Raw genomic sequence first — 18,001 nt, 5'->3', positions numbered from 1 at the left:
CTTAGTATTAACCCTTATCGAAATAAATGATTTATTATTTAAGATCTTCAAAACCTTTATATAACTTTTTGAATTACTAGATTCTGACATTCCATTCAAAAGATTTCACGAGTTAAAAATTTTGAAAAGCCGCTCGGCGGCTAACTATGCGTTGTAGAGTTGTAGGCGTCACTCGGGCACGGTGGTACGGGAATGGTCCTGTGTGGAATTAAAAAAATTGTCGCTTGATAATAATATAATATTAAAATGAATTGCTGTTGGTTTGTGCCGCAAAAAAACGAGAACGGCCAAACCGATCTGGCTAATTTTAGTCTTGAAATATTCAGGGAAGGCCAGAAAAAGATTAGAAAGTGAGTAAATATGAAAAAATTGCGAGGAAGATAATAATAAGAGAATTTTAATCGAGTTGACAAGAAATATATTAAAAGAGAAAACAAAAAAATAATAGTTTGAAGGTTATCATTGTTGCTTTGTTAAAATATTTTTGATATAGTTCAATTGTATAAGGTTGAGTCGATAGCCCAAAACAATTTGTAACAAATAAGGAAAGGCTAAGTACGGGTCCAACCGAAGATTTTTTACTCTCGAAATTTATTGCTCTATTTTTATTAAGATAACACACAATTTGACCTATATATTCGACATAAAGTCCAATAGAAAATCATCATATATAGTATATGAGGGCTGATGTAATTCCAGAAACAATTTCACTCATTTTCACCACCAAGGTTAATTGGGATAGGGGCAACTTGGCACCTGTTAGTAGGCAAACAAACGGCACATTCGGCCTTGAAATTACTCCTAAATTGCAAATGAACGAAACACCAAAATCGGCAAAATCGTCAAAAATAGCGCTATAACGAAGATTTTCCAAATATTCAAGAAGTCGCTGGAGGTACTGCACATGACTTTAAAAGATCTTGATTGTCGATGAACGTTTTTGGTGGAGCCAGGATTCTGTTAGCAGGTGATTTACGCCAGACTCTTCCAATTATTCCTGGATCAACTGTTACTGACGGGCTAATCGCATGCCTAAAATCATTTAATTTTTGGCGACACATAAAGAATCGCCAATTAGGGGCCATCCATAAATTACGTCACACCTTGAAGGGGGGAGGGTATCATTCAGAAGTGACATTGTGTGACAAGGGGCAGGGGGTTGTCAAAAGCTTTGTGACATCACATTTCAAAATTTTGGGCAATATCGTTTCCCGCTCTGCTGCGCTCCTGGGTGCTAGACGACTGGCTGCTCTGTACCACGCCGATCACGCAGCAGCATAATTAAGTATCTATTATTTCTTGACTAGTCATTCGTTGTCTCTGTACTTTAATATTTAACTAAATGTTGATTTTATTAAAGATTATTCAATAAATAGAATAACCTGTTTTTTTTTATTTTATTATAAATCCATAAATTAGGAAAATGGGTGACGTCACGTCAGGAGGGAGGTGAGTTTAAAATGTGACAACTTGTGACAAGGAGGGGGGGAGGGGTTAAAAAGTCCTTAAATTCGTGTGATGTAATTTATGGATCTGCCCCTTAACAACTAACATATGAGTGTTTTTGCAACAATATCAAATTGCGATTGTAGAAGTAGTTGGCAGTTGACACCTCGATGGATTAATAACATTTCCAACAGGCTTCTGTCACTTCATTGACTCGAAAGAGAAGTTTTCCTGACATGAAACCTCAACATGATAACCATAAATGACTGATTGAATGACCTACATATATTGGTGGTAAAAAAAGCGACAATTTAGAATTTCGGTCCAAGAGAGTTGACACAGCTACCAACCAGGATGACGTAGTCAATTATCCCAAACTATTTAAAATTGCCTGTATTTTGCAATTAAAAGTTGTGTGAGTTGTAATCATGCTGCGTAACATAAATCAACCTCGAGTTATCAATATCGTCGCCGAAGCCAAGATTGGACCAACTTAATTTAATGTATACCTTAGCCACAAAAACGTGTGGCCGGGTCTGCTAGTATGTTATATACAAATACACTGCGTTTCATTTGCATAGCACTAATTGAAATTTAGACATATTTTCTCTATATGTTTGGACGAAATTATTTGTTCATTTGTTAGGAATGAAAAACAATAAATTTCTTGCTTTGGAGAGCAAACATAAAATTTTTGGTTTAAATGGTCGTTGTGTGGGAACTCAATATCAAAATAAAAAATTTCAAATCAAAATTAAACGACGGCGGAGTTTCAATCGTGATGTGGTATGTGATATTGAAAACTTATTGTTTACAGATAGTATAATTACATGTCAGAAGATGTGAAACGTATCTGAAACTCTTGTGAATCACTGTACATGTAAAACATATCGCTCATTTACTTGAATAGTGTCATAACTCAAAAAACACGATTTTTGAGTTGAGTATGCAGAAATGTGCGCAATTTCATCGTCCATATTGTATAAAAATTTCATTCGCTCATCAGGAAAATAAACCGTGATATAAGAATGTGAAATAACGACATATTTTGTGTTCCAACACATATTGTGAAAAGGTGAATTTGATTTACTTTACAGAAAGAACGACACATTTTGTATTACAACGATATTGGTGACAAATTAATTAAATTTTTCATATTGCTTTTTTCAGCAAAAACGACACATTTGACTTATATATATTTTTCACAAATAACGACATAATTCAAAGTGGGATATTACAGTATATTACAGGTGACTAGATTTATCAATAAACTGATGGCATTTTTCTATTTAAAACTTTAAATTGCTCTCCTGAAAAATCGACTTTTTTGAGTTGTGACACTATTCAAGTAAATGAGCGATATGTATGAACATATCTATATTGACTTGTAATTGCCTGGCACCTGTGAGCTTGAGAAAGCACCTTGAAAACACCTAGTGGAAATTGTGAAGTTTAAGTGCGTGCTTTTAAAGGATGTGAGTGTCAAACAAAGTTTGAAAAAACTGTTCTCAAAAAATGCTGTGTACCAAAAATTTCTGCTTTTGTATTTAGTATAGATTAGTCAAATAATCTTTGGTTGAGATTCCAAAATATTAAAGCCCTTCATACTGCCTTTCACTAATTAAAAACCGTTACCGTTAGGGATGCAAACGATGTTTTTAAAACATCAATGTTTTTGTCTAAAAGCATCATTACTTTCAGCGAAGACACTTTATATTTGACCCCCAAAATATGAAATATAAACTGTCAAATTTATCTGCAAATACATGGACGGAAGGTTGAAGAGCAAATGTATCTTGAAATAATAAAATATCTAATAGAGATATGGGTTGATATAAAAAGTGTCCGAAGTTGTATAACGAGGTTTCTTAATATTTTCACATTCTGGTCACTTCAGTCCCGAGAGAACGACTGTTTTCTAAAGCCAGAGCACCTTTCACGCAGAAGAAAATTGAGAATTCTGTTATTTATTAAGAAAAAGTCTTAACAGACACTTAAGTGTAAATAAAATGTATCAACTTAAGACGTAGTAACTACTATATTTCATTTATGTATGCTTCTGCTTCTGTACCCCTTAGCTTTTTATTCTAACATTAAAATATGTTAAAAAAGTTCAAGAATACATTGATGTTTCCATACATCGATGTTTTAATGGCCTATGTTTTTGATTTCGATGCTTTTTGAAGAAACATCGATACATCGAACCATCGATGTTTCACTTCACGATGTTTGCATCCCTATATGCATGCCGCCGCTTGTAAAGGGTAATCCATTTCGAGGTTTTCTACTTTTTCAAAGAAAGTAAAACAAATAAAATTAAAATGTAATGAGTAATGTTTATTATCCTTCGAAAGAACACTCTTTGTCATTCATTTTTTAAAGATTATCTCTTTCAAATGTTGGCCGCGGCTGCGTCTCAGATGGTCCATCCGTTGAGACCAATTTTCGATGACTCGTTGGGGCATTTCTAATGGTAACACGCGTGATGTTTTGCTCCTAGTTCTGAATCGAAACGGGATTCCCGAACAGACGTGAAATTATCTGTCCGAACCGAAGTGTTCTCTCAATAAATCCATTGATTGATGCGATGTGTCGGAAGTAGCGCTGTCTTGTTGAAACTAAATTTCGCCGACATCACAAGCTTCAATTTCAGGATCAAATAGTCGGTTATCATGGCGTGATATGGGCCTCATCGCTGAACAGAATTTGGCTCGAAAACGTCGGATCTTCTTGCAACTATACAAGTGAATTTTCGTAATAAATGTAGAATTAGAAGTGCTATAACATATCGTCATACCCATAACTATTGTCATAACCGTAACAATATTTAGTATTATCGATTATTGGTGCTATAACCATAAACAATTGATCTTTCATTTACCAAATAAAGTGAGCAGTGACGAAAAAATTGATAAATTATTTCTTAATATTAATGTTAATAGGTTCCAACGGTTAAATAATCCGCTAAGATTCTGCTAGCTGTATAAATATAAACTTATGAAACGAACAAAACAAAATGCAAACGAAATTTCAAATGAAAATTCAAAAAATCAACAGCTTTTTGGGTAACAGCCGAAAATCAAAATTCAATCGATAGTTATGGATATGGTTATGGGCATGTTGCTTTGGTAACGCACCTCTAATTGGAAACATTGTTGCCCGTTAATTTGGTTCAATCAGCTGCTGTATATGGATATGGTTATGCACCTCTAATTCTACCTTAAAGTTGAACAATTTGTAAACTTTGTTCAGGCGTAAGTTTTTCCAGTACCTCTACTTGGATTACCCGATATTTACAATCCTATTTCTCTGATTCAACATTGTCGAAACTTTATCTCTGGTCGAAACAGTCCGTTGTTTCGAGCTACTATTATTAAAACACCAATAGGAGACCTACATGCATAGTTGTCGAGTAATTTCACTTATCACTTATTAAATCACAAAATAAATCAGGTATGTTGTGAAATCCAAGACAGATTTCCTCAATGTCAGAATGGCAAACAAATTCTGATTTTCAATGGTGTCACAGAATCTGATTGGGTTTTCATCTTTTCGAATAGAAGCAAAACCAACATTCGAATCAGCTGTGCTACTATTTATATGGGGAATTTTATAAATTTTAATTACATAATAACTTCAAAATATTCATTGAACTAGAAAGTATAATTAAAATGAGAAGTTATTTCAGCTTTTATTTTATTGGACAGTGAAAGTAGCGCAGACGAGAAAAGTAAAATTTTAGGGAATCACAGGAATTAGCTGTATGCTCAAAATTGGTTACAAATGTACATATTTAAGTGTACATTTCTGCTTCATGGTGCAGAAGCTTGGATGATGTCAACATCAGATGAGACGACACTAGGAGTTTTCGAGGGGAAAATTTTGCGCAAGATTTATGGTCCTCAGAACATTGGCAACGGCGACGCAGACGATGGAACGATGAGCTGTACGAGTTATACGACGACATAGACATAGTTCAGCGTATAAAAAGACAGCGGTCATGTTGTCCGAATGGACGAAAACACTCCAGCTCTGTTGGAGGGACCAGGTGGAGAGCGACCTGGTTACACTTGGAATCTCCAACTGGCGCCGAACTGCGAAGGAAAGAGAGGAGTGGCGCGCTTTCATCGATTCGGCTATAACCGGCTAAACGGTTCAAGGCCAATTACATACATACATATATGTATGTATATTGTTTAACTTTTATATAAAAAGTTAGATATTTCCATGATCTAATCAGAATTATCTAGTTTGTTAATTTCATAGAACAGTTTGATTTTTTCCGTTGAATTCAATAATTACGTCATTTAGTGTTCATATCCTCTGTTTAAATAATAATTATATTTACGGCAAATCAAAATAAATTTGAACATAATATTTCAAATCTGTCGGCCCTGAAGCTCTTAGTTAGTTTCTGATAGTAAAACGGACAAAATTGATTTACATGACACCTAAACCTAAAATTTCTGTTTCGAACATCAAACCAATAATATGAATGTTCATGGCATCAACCAACATTTTGTTGGGTATGGATTCTGATTCCGACAACTATCAGATTCCACAACAACCCTGAATTACTCTTAAAAGCAAATGAGGAGCCAGCTCCTCCATTAAAAAACGAATAGACAGTAAACAGTGTAGAGTTCAATTGATTTTGTAGACTATTTATATTTATTTATTATTAATACATACATGTATGTTTTCATATTAATGTACTTCACAAGAAAATATAAGTAATTTTACGTACGCTCGTTTTACAAAAAGTAAATCACTAACAATCAACTGCTTAAAAATAACCCATTTAAGTTTATTAATTTGTATGTGAATATTCATCAGATGTTCTTCTCTCCTGTTTTTAAACTAAGTTTTTAGAAACTACCCTATTTTATTAATTAAACAAGAACCACATACAATTAAACTTGTGGCCACATCTTATTGCATAGCAACGTCTAGATGCGCTCATTTGATTTTCAGATGCCATAATAAACAATAAAATATTTATGGATCAGTATAATCGCATGACCTTTAATATATCGGCTGTTTCGAACGTAGAATGGACACTTGAAAATATTCAACTATAATAACATTTACGCAATATTATTCACACACTAGTACCCATCAAATAAAGCAGACTATCTAATTCTTTCCTTCCTTTTTCTCTTCGGAAGAGGTTTGTTCAGAACTGCTGCTTCCGCTACCAGCGCTACTTTCGCGTTCCGCTGACATCTAAAAAAAAATAAAATATTGTTAGTATTGCCGATTTAAATACCATCAAAAAACATTAACTACCTTTTTGTAAGCCATTTCAAACAGTTTCAGAGATGATTGCTGCAATTGACTGGTGGCTTTTCGTACTTCCTCGGGTTCAGCTGTATCCTTATTTGCCAAAAGCGTACGCAAATCGGCGATTTCCTTCTTAAGCTTCTCACACTAAAAAGTACATTTAAAAATTTAAATTGTGATCATTTCTAAAAATACATATAGAATCTTACTTCTTCAGCTGGCAACTGGCTCTTGAATTCTTCCATTTTGGTTTCGGTGTCATGAACAATACTCTCACCTTGGTTTACTAATTCAATTAGCTCACGTTTCTTTTTGTCAGTAGCAGCGTATTCCTCAGCTTTTTTAATCATGTTTTCAATTTCGTCCTTGCTCAAACCACCGCCGGATTGGATAACGATTTGTTGTTCCTTTCCGGTACCCTTGTCTTTGGCAGATACGTGAACAATACCGTTAGCGTCAATGTCGAACACAACTTCGATTTGGGGAACACCACGTGGTGCTGGTGGAATGCCTACCAATGTGAACGAACCTAGCATTTTGTTATCAGCGGCCATTTCGCGCTCGCCTTGATGCACTTTGATTTCCACTTGAGTTTGACCGTCTGCAGCCGTGGAGAATACCTGCGATTTCTTAGTGGGGATGGTTGTATTGCGAGAAATAAGTCTGGTGAATACTCCGCCTAATGTTTCAATACCCAGAGACAATGGTGTGACGTCGAGCAATAAGACGTCGGTAACATCGCCAGCGAGTACTCCACCTTGTACTGCTGCGCCGACAGCTACAGCCTCATCGGGATTGACAGCACGCGATGGTTGTCTACCGAACAGGTCTTGTACTGTTTGCTGAACCTTAGGCATTCTCGTCATACCACCGACCAAGAGAACTTCACCGATTTCTGTCTTGGATACTTCAGCATCGGAAAGTGCCTTTTGGCAGGGCTGAATTGTACGCTTAATTAGATCACCAACAAGGCTTTCAAGCTTGGCACGAGTCATTTTCAAATTCATATGTTGTGGACCGGAAGCATCCATGGTTAAGTATGGCAAATTAATATCCGTCTGTTGTGATGAGGATAACTCACATTTAGCCTTCTCAGCAGCTTCCTTTAAACGTTGCATAGCGATATTATCCTTGGTAATATCGATACCTGTATCCTTTTTAAATTCAGTAACCAAGTAGTTAACAATTGTATTATCGAAGTCTTCACCGCCAAGAAGTGTATCACCGTTTGTTGACTTAACTTCGAATACACCCTTTTGAATCTCCAAAATCGATATATCGAAAGTACCACCACCTAAATCATAAACTGCAATACTGAAAATAACAAAGAATCAATTAATTAACTAATTTAGATACATATAATATAATTTGTTATTACATTTTGTCATCTGTCTTGTCCATTCCATAGGCTAGGGCCGCAGCGGTAGGTTCGTTAATAACACGCAACACATTTAGACCAGCAATTTGACCAGCGTCTTTAGTGGCTTGACGTTGTGAATCGTTGAAGTAGGCAGGTACAGTTACGACAGCATTTTTAACAGGTGTATTGAGATACGCTTCGGCAGTTTCTTTCATTTTCATCAAAATAAAAGCACCAATTTGCGAAGGAGAGTATACTTTGCCATCGGTTGATGAAACCCAAGCGTCGCCGTTCGATGCCTTAACCACTTTGTACGATAAATTTTTCAAATCTTTCTTAATTTCAGAATCATCAAAACGACGACCAATTAAACGCTTAGTTGCATAAAAGGTGTTCGCGGAATTCGTTACAGCCTGGCGCTTTGCTGGCATTCCAACTAAACGTTCACCGTCTTTGGTGAAGGCAACATGAGATGGTGTAGTACGTGCACCTTCTGCATTTTCAATGACTTTGGCTTGTTTACCTTCCATTACAGCCACGCAAGAATTTGTAGTACCCAAATCTATACCAATGACCGCTCCTTTAACTTCGCCAGATCTGTAACAAAAATAAAAATGCAAAACATTTATATGTGCACATATAGATAAAACACATTTTGAAAAAATATGTACTTTTTATTATACTTCAAAATTATAAAAATTAAGGTCAAAATCAAATTATCTGCAATATTAAATTCGATCTGGTGTAAATAAAAAATATAAGAACATTTTTAAATAGTAACACTGGTTGAAACAAAATTGAATTTAAGAACTATAATTATGGAAAATAATATTAACAAATTTTGAGTAGTATATGGGCATATGAGATGATGATTCATGTATCAGAGTCAGCTCATTGGTTTTATTATTATATCATAATTTATTCCTGAATAGTTTTGGGGAATGTTACTAAAATGAGCATTCGTACTCAAATATAAGAGCCATAGGAACAATAAACATGATTATATGCTAGTTGTGGCAGAAAACAGTGGGGAATGCTGAATACACGTGATCTTTTTCATAATTTTATTAAGAATTTTCACAACTCATAACTCAACTTTTTTCAGTGGCTAAAAATTTGATAATGTTGTTTTAATAAAAGGCAGATGTAACCACATATATTTAAAAAAAAAATATACAAAATTAAATAGCACCGGCGTATACTGCGTGTATTTTGTTTTATCATTTAATCAACCAAGAAAAAGTAAAGGGTTTACAATTACGAATATGGCCGTGAATTTAATTAATTTCTGAAAAAAATATAATTTAAAAGCTATTCGTTACGGTATGTACGTATTTTTTCATGTTATTACTTATGCATATATAAAGGGCTATATGAAACCATGTAAAGCATGACGCAATTCCTTCTAGAATAATTAAACAAATATTTTCTACTAATAATTTTTAATTCGTTACATATACCACATTTCTAATAATTTATTTCAAAAATATAATTTTGTAGGGTTATATTTTACTCAAAAAATATTAGACACATATTATGTATAGCGAAATTTGTGTGGACTTACTTATGGCGAAGTTGGGTACCGACTCCATTATCTACAACCAGAGTGTTCTGAAATAGATTTAAAATAATACAATTAAGTAATTGTACGATTAATAAATAATTTTTGTTTTTTTTTTAAGTTTCCCACTCAATTGTCTTTGCTGAAATCTTATTATGTAAAATGCCGGAGCTCATTATGGAACAAAGCTCACATTACTCCATGAAAAGTTTTTAACTTGCCTTAGATAAGATTTTTCCATAATCAGAAGCTGCTAAACGCTGCCCAATCAATCGTGGCACGAACTTTGGTATTCTCAACATTTTCTAATTGTTTTAAACCGAAATTAAATTCTTTGAACAATATCTCGTTTTTGGAAAATTTCTCGAACTTCACAATCTCGTGTGAATTAGAAAAAGAACAGCAGCACGTTTTCCCCTTTTCGACAAATAACAATTGGAACCAGAGAGTGACTGATGTGATCGAAATTGTTATAATGCTTATACAGTAGTAAAGAGTGCAGAGTGTTCGTCAGGAAAAACATAAATATCTTTTAAAAATCATTATTTTTCTTGCAATTAATTAGAACCTTAAATAAATATGTTACATATTTTTGTAATAATTTCAAAATATGCATATCGAAAATATTTTGGTTCAAACGTTGCACTTGCATTAGCCCTATGTGTTAGAGTGAGATAAACAATCGGACGCATTTAAAAATTCCGGGTAGTGTTTTCAATTTGATTTCATGGCAACTTTCTCAGAATTCCCAATTAGTTCTATCTGGTGATCCCCCGATAACTGAGGTGATTTGAAATAAATTTTATAATTTATTTTGAGAACCCTGTATTGATTCATATTTTGGGACGGAATTTATTACATAATTCTGAACTTATAACTATCACCCTTTTTGTTTCTCTGTTGACATTCTGATTTGAGCACAACGAAATAATCTTTGCATTTACAATCTTGGCAGTAGGGGTTGTTACGAAAAAGTTTTGTAGGTTATATGCATTATATTGGTTTTTGATTCGGCCTAAATTCAAAATTAGGATTGAATAAAGAGATATTACACAGTGAAAATTTGAATATTTTACCAGATCACAATGTCAGTTGACGCAGACACTGACAATGAGCTGGAAGAGAACTACTACACGTTTCTAAATCTACCGCGAGACGTAAGTGCTAAGTAATTTAAAAGGAATCAGCTGGTTATCCTATGAGCCGGTATTTATGAGTAATATTTAATTTTTAAGGCGACGGGTGAGCAAATAAATGCCGCGTATAGAAAATTGAGCCGAATTTATCATCCCGATAAGCATGTAGACGTGGAGAGTAAACATAAAGCAGAACAGTTGTTTAATAGGACAAAACGGGCGTATGAAGTATTGTCAGACCCTCACAAACGAGCTATATATGACTGTGTTGGCCAAAAAGGCTTGCAAACGGTTGGATGGGAATTAGTACATCGCACTAAAACTCCTGCGGAGATACGAGAGGAGTACGAACGATTAGCACAAGCGGCTGAGGAACGAAAGCTGCAACAACGCACTAATCCTCGTGGTAATATTACAGTTAATGTTAATGCCACCGAGATATTTACTCCGTACGATGAGACGCAGCTTCCACGAATTGAAGTTTCTTCGATGAGTATTTCACAATCTATTGAAGCGCCTATCAATCGTAAAGACACCCTTACACTAGGCGGAAACCTATATTCGTCGAATGGTAATGGAAACGGAAACTTCATTCTATGTGGTCGAAGATTAGTTAATAAGGGCTGGTTGGAAATAGACGTTGGTGCTGGTAATGGCCCTCTTTTAGGTTTTAAAGGTTTGTTTGGAATTAATAATTTTTACTTCCTCATGCATAATTTTAATTTACCAGGTGGACGTACCCTCTCATCGGTAGTAACAGTGAACGGGGGAACGTCAATGAACTTTCGTGACGGTCGTGTCATTCCTGCTGTATTTTCAACTCTAGCAGTACAGTTAGACAAACATACAATGGGTTCCTTAACTCTCAACGTAAGCACTCAATCTTCCATGACTACGCAAATTGATAGTAGCACTGAAAAACACGCTTGGACAACATCTTTTGTAATCGGCTTTCCTCATATATACTTGAGTGCCGCATACACGCGAAAGATGATAGAAAACGAACTTAAACTTAAATTGGCCGCAAAGTAAGTATTGTTTTAATTGGCATGCTTCCGTTGCTTAAAAATGACTGATTGTATGTACTGTCAACCTCTTACAATTAAGTAAATTTCTCTAGGAATTTTTCGTAATTGCAGCTATCTAAATTACTTGATAAAACATGTTTGACGCTTTATTAAGATCCAAATTTCTACAGAGATTAATTAATTTCAGGTTGGGTACATTTGGTTTCCTGGCAGAATATGGGGCTGAGAAAAAAATATCGAAATATAGTTCTGTGTTTGCTGCTGTGTCGCTGGGTATTCCATCTGGAGTAATGCTGAAATTTAAGTATGTATAAGCTTAACACTCATATATATGTTCGTGTTCTGAATGTATAATAATATCAATATGAATTCAGAATAGTGCGCTCCAATCAGTCCTATATATTTCCAATACACTTGAGCGAAGAGATTGTTCCTGCCGCTGTATTTTATGCAACGGTAACCCCAGTATTGATGTGGTTCTTTGTAAAAAAGTCTATACTGGACCCAATGCGCTTGGAGCAAAAAAATGCCGATATCGAGAAGGCGAAACGAAGTAACGAACAGCGATTGGCGAGGCAGCGGCAGGAGGCTCGTTCCGCTATCGAATTAATGCAGCATACCTATGAGCGCATAGTTTCGGAAGAAAGTAGCAGAGGTGGACTTATAATAACAAGTGCTACTTATGGGCAACTGGAAGAGAGTAGTAGCAACTTTCAGAGCAACGCATCGGTTGATGTAAAAATACCACTTCAGTGCCTTGTAAAGGATGGTACATTAATGTTATATCAATCGTCGAAGGTAACTCTAATTAGTTAATATTCTTCTAAAATTTTGGAAATCCCTACTTCTTTTTTTTAGAGTGAATTGCCCGGGTTTTATGATCCATGCATTGGTGAAGACAAAATTTTAAAAATTGAGTACATGTTCAGAAATCAAAATAACGTTGCTATAATTAAGGATATGGATTCTGCAAGACTTCCCCTGAACAGCAATAACTGATTCTACAACTGGATTAAATAGCTAAAATTAACGGTTACCTTTGAGGATGCTGAATACCATAAATTGTTGTACACCCTTGTATATTTCACACTATTCGGAAAAAATGTGATTTTTATAAACGAAAAGCATTAAATATAATTTAAAAAATTAGTAATTATACAATTGTACCAATTAGAAGTGGAACCACATTCAGTTCGACCAGAAGCTTGTTTAAGGTTAATGGTGCCATAATCATATCCGTATAAAACAGCTGATTGGAACAAATTTACGTGCAGCAATCTGGGCTGTTGTGGAATCCAAGACAGATTTGCTGAATGTCAGAATGGCAAACCAATTCTGATTTTCATTGGTGTCACAGAATCTGATTGGATTTTCGAATGTAAGCAAACCAATATTCGAATCAGCTGTTCTGCTATTTATTCAAGGGAAAAATTAGCAAGACAATTTTTTTAGAATCTTAATCACATAATTAGTTCAAAATATTCATTAAACCCGAAAAATAGAATTAAGATGAGAAATTATTTCAGCGTTTATTTTATATGACAATGAAAGTATCGCAAACGAGAAAATGAAAATGTTTGGGAGTCACGATAATTCGCTTTATGCTCAAAGGAAGTCAAAAGTAGTATTTATTTTTATGTAAAAATTTAATTATTTAAGTGTACATATATGTATATTGTTTGATTTGTAAAAAGTTAGATATTTCCATGATCTAATCTGAATTACCTATTTTGTGAACTTGGAATATTTTCATTTTTTCCGTTGAATTCAATTCGTTCGTTTAATAATAATTATATTTTTCCAAAGCGGTTTAACGGCAAATCAAAATTAATTTGAACAAAATATATCAAATCTGTCAGCCCTGAAGCTCTTGGTTTGTTTCTGATAGTTAAACCGATAAAATTGGTTTCCATGACACCTAAAACCAATAAAAGTCTCAAACCAATAATATCAGAATTCAATTGATATATCACAAACATTTGTTTGTTGATTTTTTGTATTTATAAATTTTTTTATTTGATTTATATTTTCTTTAGAACTGAAAACAAAAACTACAAATGCTGTTTGTGGCTATGAAACCAATAATCGAGTATATTAAATATTGTTACTGTTATGACAATAGTTATGCTGCACTGCACTGCATTACGCACAGGCATTCGTGAGCTATTCTGCTATTCTGCCAAGTTTACGCGAGTTATGTGGTTGTAGCTTAAGCGACGTTATGACTGTATTCACAGAGGCCAATTGTATTTCTAATTATCGATAAATTCGTTTGTGGAGTTACGCATTGGTCATGAACCTTTATTTTTTGCTTTGAAGCTATAATTAGTGGCTTATTACATAAATTTTGATTCAATTAGGAATTCAATTCAGGAGTTTAATGTGAAATAAACACCTAGAATAATTTTAGAATTCAGGATTTGAAAATTGGGGAAACATAGCTGTTAGAAAATTTGGAAAGACGAAGTATTGAATTTGAAAATATGATTGTATACGAAGGAAAATATGTTAAAATAAATTGACGAAAATACTAAAAAATTACACAACTTCTTTTGATGCTGCATGGGTAATAACTCATTCGTTAATTACATCTAGTTGGGCGCTAATTAGTACTGTTTGCGTAGACTTTGTTCCTTGCTAGCCTTTATAGTATGATTTATGAATTAAACGCTAAGAATACAAATGAATGTTCAAGTTGAAAAAAATACAAAATAATATTAATGCTATTAAAATGAAATTATAATCTGTCCAATCAGTCTTTGGCTATGTTGCGACTTCCGGTCCTGTGATTATTCAGCAGTTTAAGGTGGTTTCACATTCTGGCTATATTCTATTCATTCATTAGTGCTGATGCGCATAAATACACCGTCATTGAAGCATTTTAATAATTGAAAAATATGTTTATTGTGTCACTCTGTATTTGAGTTTTTATTCAAAGTTACAATGTGTGGCAGCACAGCTAATTTGCATTGCTATTAAATTGCACAAATAAATACATTTAGTAAAGTGTCAGGAAATTACACTTAAGTTACGATTTATTCAAGCTGCACTGGATGTTCTAATGGGTTTTTCTAAGTTTGTAATAATATTCGATGAAATCTGTCTTCTACAAAAGATCTGGACTGCCGCATAATTGCAATTACGACCAGCGGCAATGGCACTCTTCACCAAAGCTAATGGTGTGAGAGCTATGCTGTGTCTGGTCGGGATATGGGTTTTGTTTAGCGCGTTCCTGAGCTATGTAGATAATAAATCTACAAGTTACTCTACGTTTAGTAGACTTAGGTAAGTCAATATCGACGATATATTTTGAGTTTTTATAATTAAATTTGATTTCTTCATATCTACAGCATTCGGCATATGCATAATTATGCCAAATGGATTACAATTGCCAATAAATCTTTAAGTGGCAATAACTCTGAAGAACATGATACTTTAAAATCAAGTAACCGACAAGTACTTCCTTTTGTTTCCGAAGCTACGAGGCCTATTTTATTATTGGACTCACAAAATATTTCCAGCGAATATAACCATTCGAATAATACAATACTCCACCCACTGCACTCAATTAAACAAGAAAACGCTGCTACATTGAGAGTAAGATGTAAAGAACCACAATATGATGAAAGTGAGTTAAAATGTTCTAGAAAATGCACTTTAGCTTAACACAATTCACTTCACACGCTCGGGCTATTATTTTTTTATTAATTTTACATTTAATATGAATAAAGGAATATTACAGTGCGGTAGTGTCAAAATATATAATACAGTACAGACCACATAAACGGACCAATACATGGACACACGTATTGTTTTTATTATTTTCATTTAAAAGCAATTCATATAACTGGACTCTCCAATGTCGTGGGGACGGAAATGTTGAATTGGAAGTTGAAACTCTAAATATCATTCGCTTCTTCGCATATGTACAGTTTTAAATGATAATATATATATATCCAGAATATATTTCAAAATAAGAATTGAAAAACTAACTTATGATTGAAAAGAATCATGGATTCTTATATTATGTGAAAAGTATTTTAAAAAATTAACCTTTGCTACAAAAAATATCTTTATTGTTCCTCTTAATTTTCAGATGAAGGGCCAATAACACCAAATACAACACTTGAATCATTAGACATTGTGGAAGCTGAACTAGGCCCACTATTAAAGCCAGGTGGAGCATTTGTGCCGCATGATTGTATTCCAAAAGAACACATTGCAATAGTTGTACCATTTCGGGATCGCTATGCCCATTTAACCGTGTTTCTGCGAAACATTCATCCATTTTTAATGAAGCAGCATATTGCCTACAGAATATTTATCATTGAACAAACCAATGGGAAAGCATTTAATCGGGCTGCGTTAATGAATATTGGTTTTTTAGAAGCCTTAAAAATATTTCCATGGGATTGTTTTATCTTCCATGATGTTGACCTGTTACCTCTGGATAATCGAAACTTATATACATGTCCGCGGCAACCGCGCCACATGTCAGTCTCTATAGATACATTAAACTTCAAGTAATAATTGCGTTGTAATTACCATATTGAAATGAAATTATATATAAACCCTTTATGTCTTTATTTATAGGTTGCCTTATCGTTCAATTTTTGGAGGAGTTTCCGCCATGACTCGTGAACACTTTCAGCTAGTGAATGGCTTTTCGAATTCGTACTTTGGTTGGGGTGGTGAAGACGACGATATGTCGAATAGGTAAGTTATTGTACACACTTATATAAAAGGTTATGTTAGTTTGAATTAATCTAATGAAATAAATATTTCAGATTAAAGCATGCTAATTTATTCATATCAAGATATCCTGTTAATATAGCACGTTATATGATGCTGAAACATCCCAAAGAAAAGGCCAATCCAAAAAGGTAAATATTGATTAATACATGAAAACACTTCCTCAGTAGTGACATAAGGCGTTATTTGAATCCTGTAAAATCGGTTTCCGGTTAATAGAGATATTTTTCATCATAAATTTACGTCCTCCTTAGTCTTATTTGTGTACAATGTACTGCACAATACTAATATAATTTAGCGATCTTTAGAAACTATCAAAATAATAAGAAACCTAACAGCATTACTATATATTATTTCATTTTCATTTTCATGTCATAATTAATTATTTCATTTATTACTTACAGATATGAGAATCTCGTAAATGGAATCAGCAAGATGGAAATGGACGGCATAAATTCCATAAAATATAATATCTATAGCATAAAAGAATTTCCAACTTTTACTTGGTATCTAGCAGAATTAAAAATCTTCGATCAAACAAGTTAATACTTATAGTAATAGATAACGAAAATAGTGATTCCTTAATTATTTAATTAGTTTAAGAAAAAGTTAACATTATATACTTGTTTACTCTAATTGCTCTACTCATATTTAAAAGTAATTTATTACAATTATTACTGAAACACACTAATAAAATGAATATATACCATTTTCTAAGTTTTATACTTTCTTATTGTCTTGATTTATGAGGTTCAAAGTGGAAGCCGATGAAGTTCAACTTTTTCGGAACTTTTTTTGAACGAAGTTTCTACAGGCTAGGGTGATTCCAGAAACATTTGCTATCTGGGACAAAGTAAATGACGGGTTATTAGTTATTGACTCTAGTTTGCTAGTCTAATTGAAGTTGCGCGAGGGTAACTATGGTTTCACGTGGCAACTCGAGCTCATCGTTTGCTTTGGGTGGGGGTTTAACTCCAAGGACGCTTGTCACTGAGAGGGAGGTAAGGAAGGTGTTAATGGATCCGCTGGGAATGACATTTAAGACGTGTCTGAAGCTGTACGCGTCCGCAGTCTGGTCGGCGTATTGTAGAAACGACCTCTTGATGCACCTGGGAGACGGTTCGGCTTCCAGCAGATGACAGGCAGTCTCATTGTGTAGGTATGCTTCAGGAGACATCAAGAGGCATACTGTGACTGACCGGAGTGCGGTATTTTGCTGCGTTTCACTGCAACTAGGCGATCATACCGGTGCTGCGTAATGGACGACCGGCTTATTCATTATTTGTTTTATCTCGAGATAATACGGATAATTGCCGACAGCTCGGGTTGTTCCTGGTCCATCTCTTAGGCCCCGAAGAAAGAGTTGTTTGTTCTATGTCTAGTTCTCCCATAATTTAAATTCAGTTCGTTTGCTCCACAAATGTATTTTTATTCA

General features: G+C 34.3%; 3 protein-coding genes across 4 annotated transcripts; 2 read left to right on the top strand and 1 right to left on the bottom strand.

The window, feature by feature from the left end:
• Positions 1-6,094: 6,094 nt before the first annotated feature.
• Positions 6,095-10,086, bottom strand: LOC105218861 (heat shock 70 kDa protein cognate 5). 2 transcript variants are annotated; one of them, XM_054233883.1, is made up of 7 exons: positions 9,872-10,086; positions 9,654-9,700; positions 8,108-8,686; positions 6,939-8,043; positions 6,736-6,876; positions 6,562-6,672; positions 6,095-6,506 (listed from the first exon to the last, which is right to left on the bottom strand). In XM_054233883.1, the coding sequence occupies exons 1-6, from the start codon at positions 9,950-9,952 to the stop codon at positions 6,583-6,585; spliced, it is 2,043 nt and encodes a 680-aa protein (XP_054089858.1). In that variant the 5' UTR covers positions 9,953-10,086; the 3' UTR covers positions 6,095-6,506; positions 6,562-6,582. The 2 variants fall into 2 exon arrangements, with proteins under 2 accessions (XP_054089858.1, XP_011193010.1); XM_011194708.3 differs by having other exon boundaries at positions 6,095-6,672.
• Positions 10,087-10,539: 453 nt separating this feature from the next.
• Positions 10,540-12,967, top strand: LOC105217512 (dnaJ homolog subfamily C member 11). Its single transcript, XM_011192554.3, has 6 exons — positions 10,540-10,807; positions 10,886-11,462; positions 11,517-11,814; positions 12,002-12,118; positions 12,189-12,612; positions 12,673-12,967. The coding sequence occupies exons 1-6, from the start codon at positions 10,736-10,738 to the stop codon at positions 12,811-12,813; spliced, it is 1,629 nt and encodes a 542-aa protein (XP_011190856.1). The 5' UTR covers positions 10,540-10,735; the 3' UTR covers positions 12,814-12,967.
• Positions 12,968-14,739: 1,772 nt separating this feature from the next.
• On the top strand, positions 14,740-17,289 carry LOC105218859 (beta-1,4-N-acetylgalactosaminyltransferase bre-4). The gene is made up of 6 exons (XM_011194706.3): positions 14,740-15,099; positions 15,165-15,442; positions 15,911-16,337; positions 16,408-16,530; positions 16,602-16,697; positions 16,971-17,289. Exons 1-6 carry the CDS (start codon positions 14,969-14,971, stop codon positions 17,110-17,112), a joined length of 1,197 nt encoding a protein of 398 aa, XP_011193008.1. The 5' UTR covers positions 14,740-14,968; the 3' UTR covers positions 17,113-17,289.
• Positions 17,290-18,001: the final 712 nt, after the last annotated feature.

This window comes from Zeugodacus cucurbitae, chromosome 6 (genome assembly GCF_028554725.1).
Source record: "Zeugodacus cucurbitae isolate PBARC_wt_2022May chromosome 6, idZeuCucr1.2, whole genome shotgun sequence".
NCBI lineage: Eukaryota > Metazoa > Arthropoda > Insecta > Diptera > Tephritidae > Zeugodacus > Zeugodacus cucurbitae.
Note: the sequence above shows the minus strand (reverse complement) of the source record. Positions and strands in the feature narration are given on the sequence as shown.

Excerpts from the sequence above, each read along its gene's own strand:
- LOC105217512 (XM_011192554.3), top strand. The coding sequence starts at position 10,736 with ATGTCAGTTGACGCAGACACTGACAATGAGCTGGAAGAGAACTACTAC. Across the intron at positions 11,815-12,001 it reads AAACTTAAATTGGCCGCAAA|GTTGGGTACATTTGGTTTCC; the intron begins GTAAGTATTGTT and ends AATTAATTTCAG. Across the intron at positions 12,613-12,672 it reads TGTTATATCAATCGTCGAAG|AGTGAATTGCCCGGGTTTTA; the intron begins GTAACTCTAATT and ends TCTTTTTTTTAG.
- LOC105218859 (XM_011194706.3), top strand. The coding sequence starts at position 14,969 with ATGGCACTCTTCACCAAAGCTAATGGTGTGAGAGCTATGCTGTGTCTG. Across the intron at positions 15,443-15,910 it reads AGAACCACAATATGATGAAA|ATGAAGGGCCAATAACACCA; the intron begins GTGAGTTAAAAT and ends CTTAATTTTCAG. Across the intron at positions 16,531-16,601 it reads GACGACGATATGTCGAATAG|ATTAAAGCATGCTAATTTAT; the intron begins GTAAGTTATTGT and ends TAAATATTTCAG.
- LOC105218861 (XM_011194708.3), bottom strand. The coding sequence starts at position 9,952 with ATGTTGAGAATACCAAAGTTCGTGCCACGATTGATTGGGCAGCGTTTA. Across the intron at positions 8,687-9,653 it reads GGTACCCAACTTCGCCATAA|ATCTGGCGAAGTTAAAGGAG; the intron begins GTAAGTCCACAC and ends TTTTTGTTACAG. Across the intron at positions 8,044-8,107 it reads GACAAGACAGATGACAAAAT|TATTGCAGTTTATGATTTAG; the intron begins GTAATAACAAAT and ends TGTTATTTTCAG.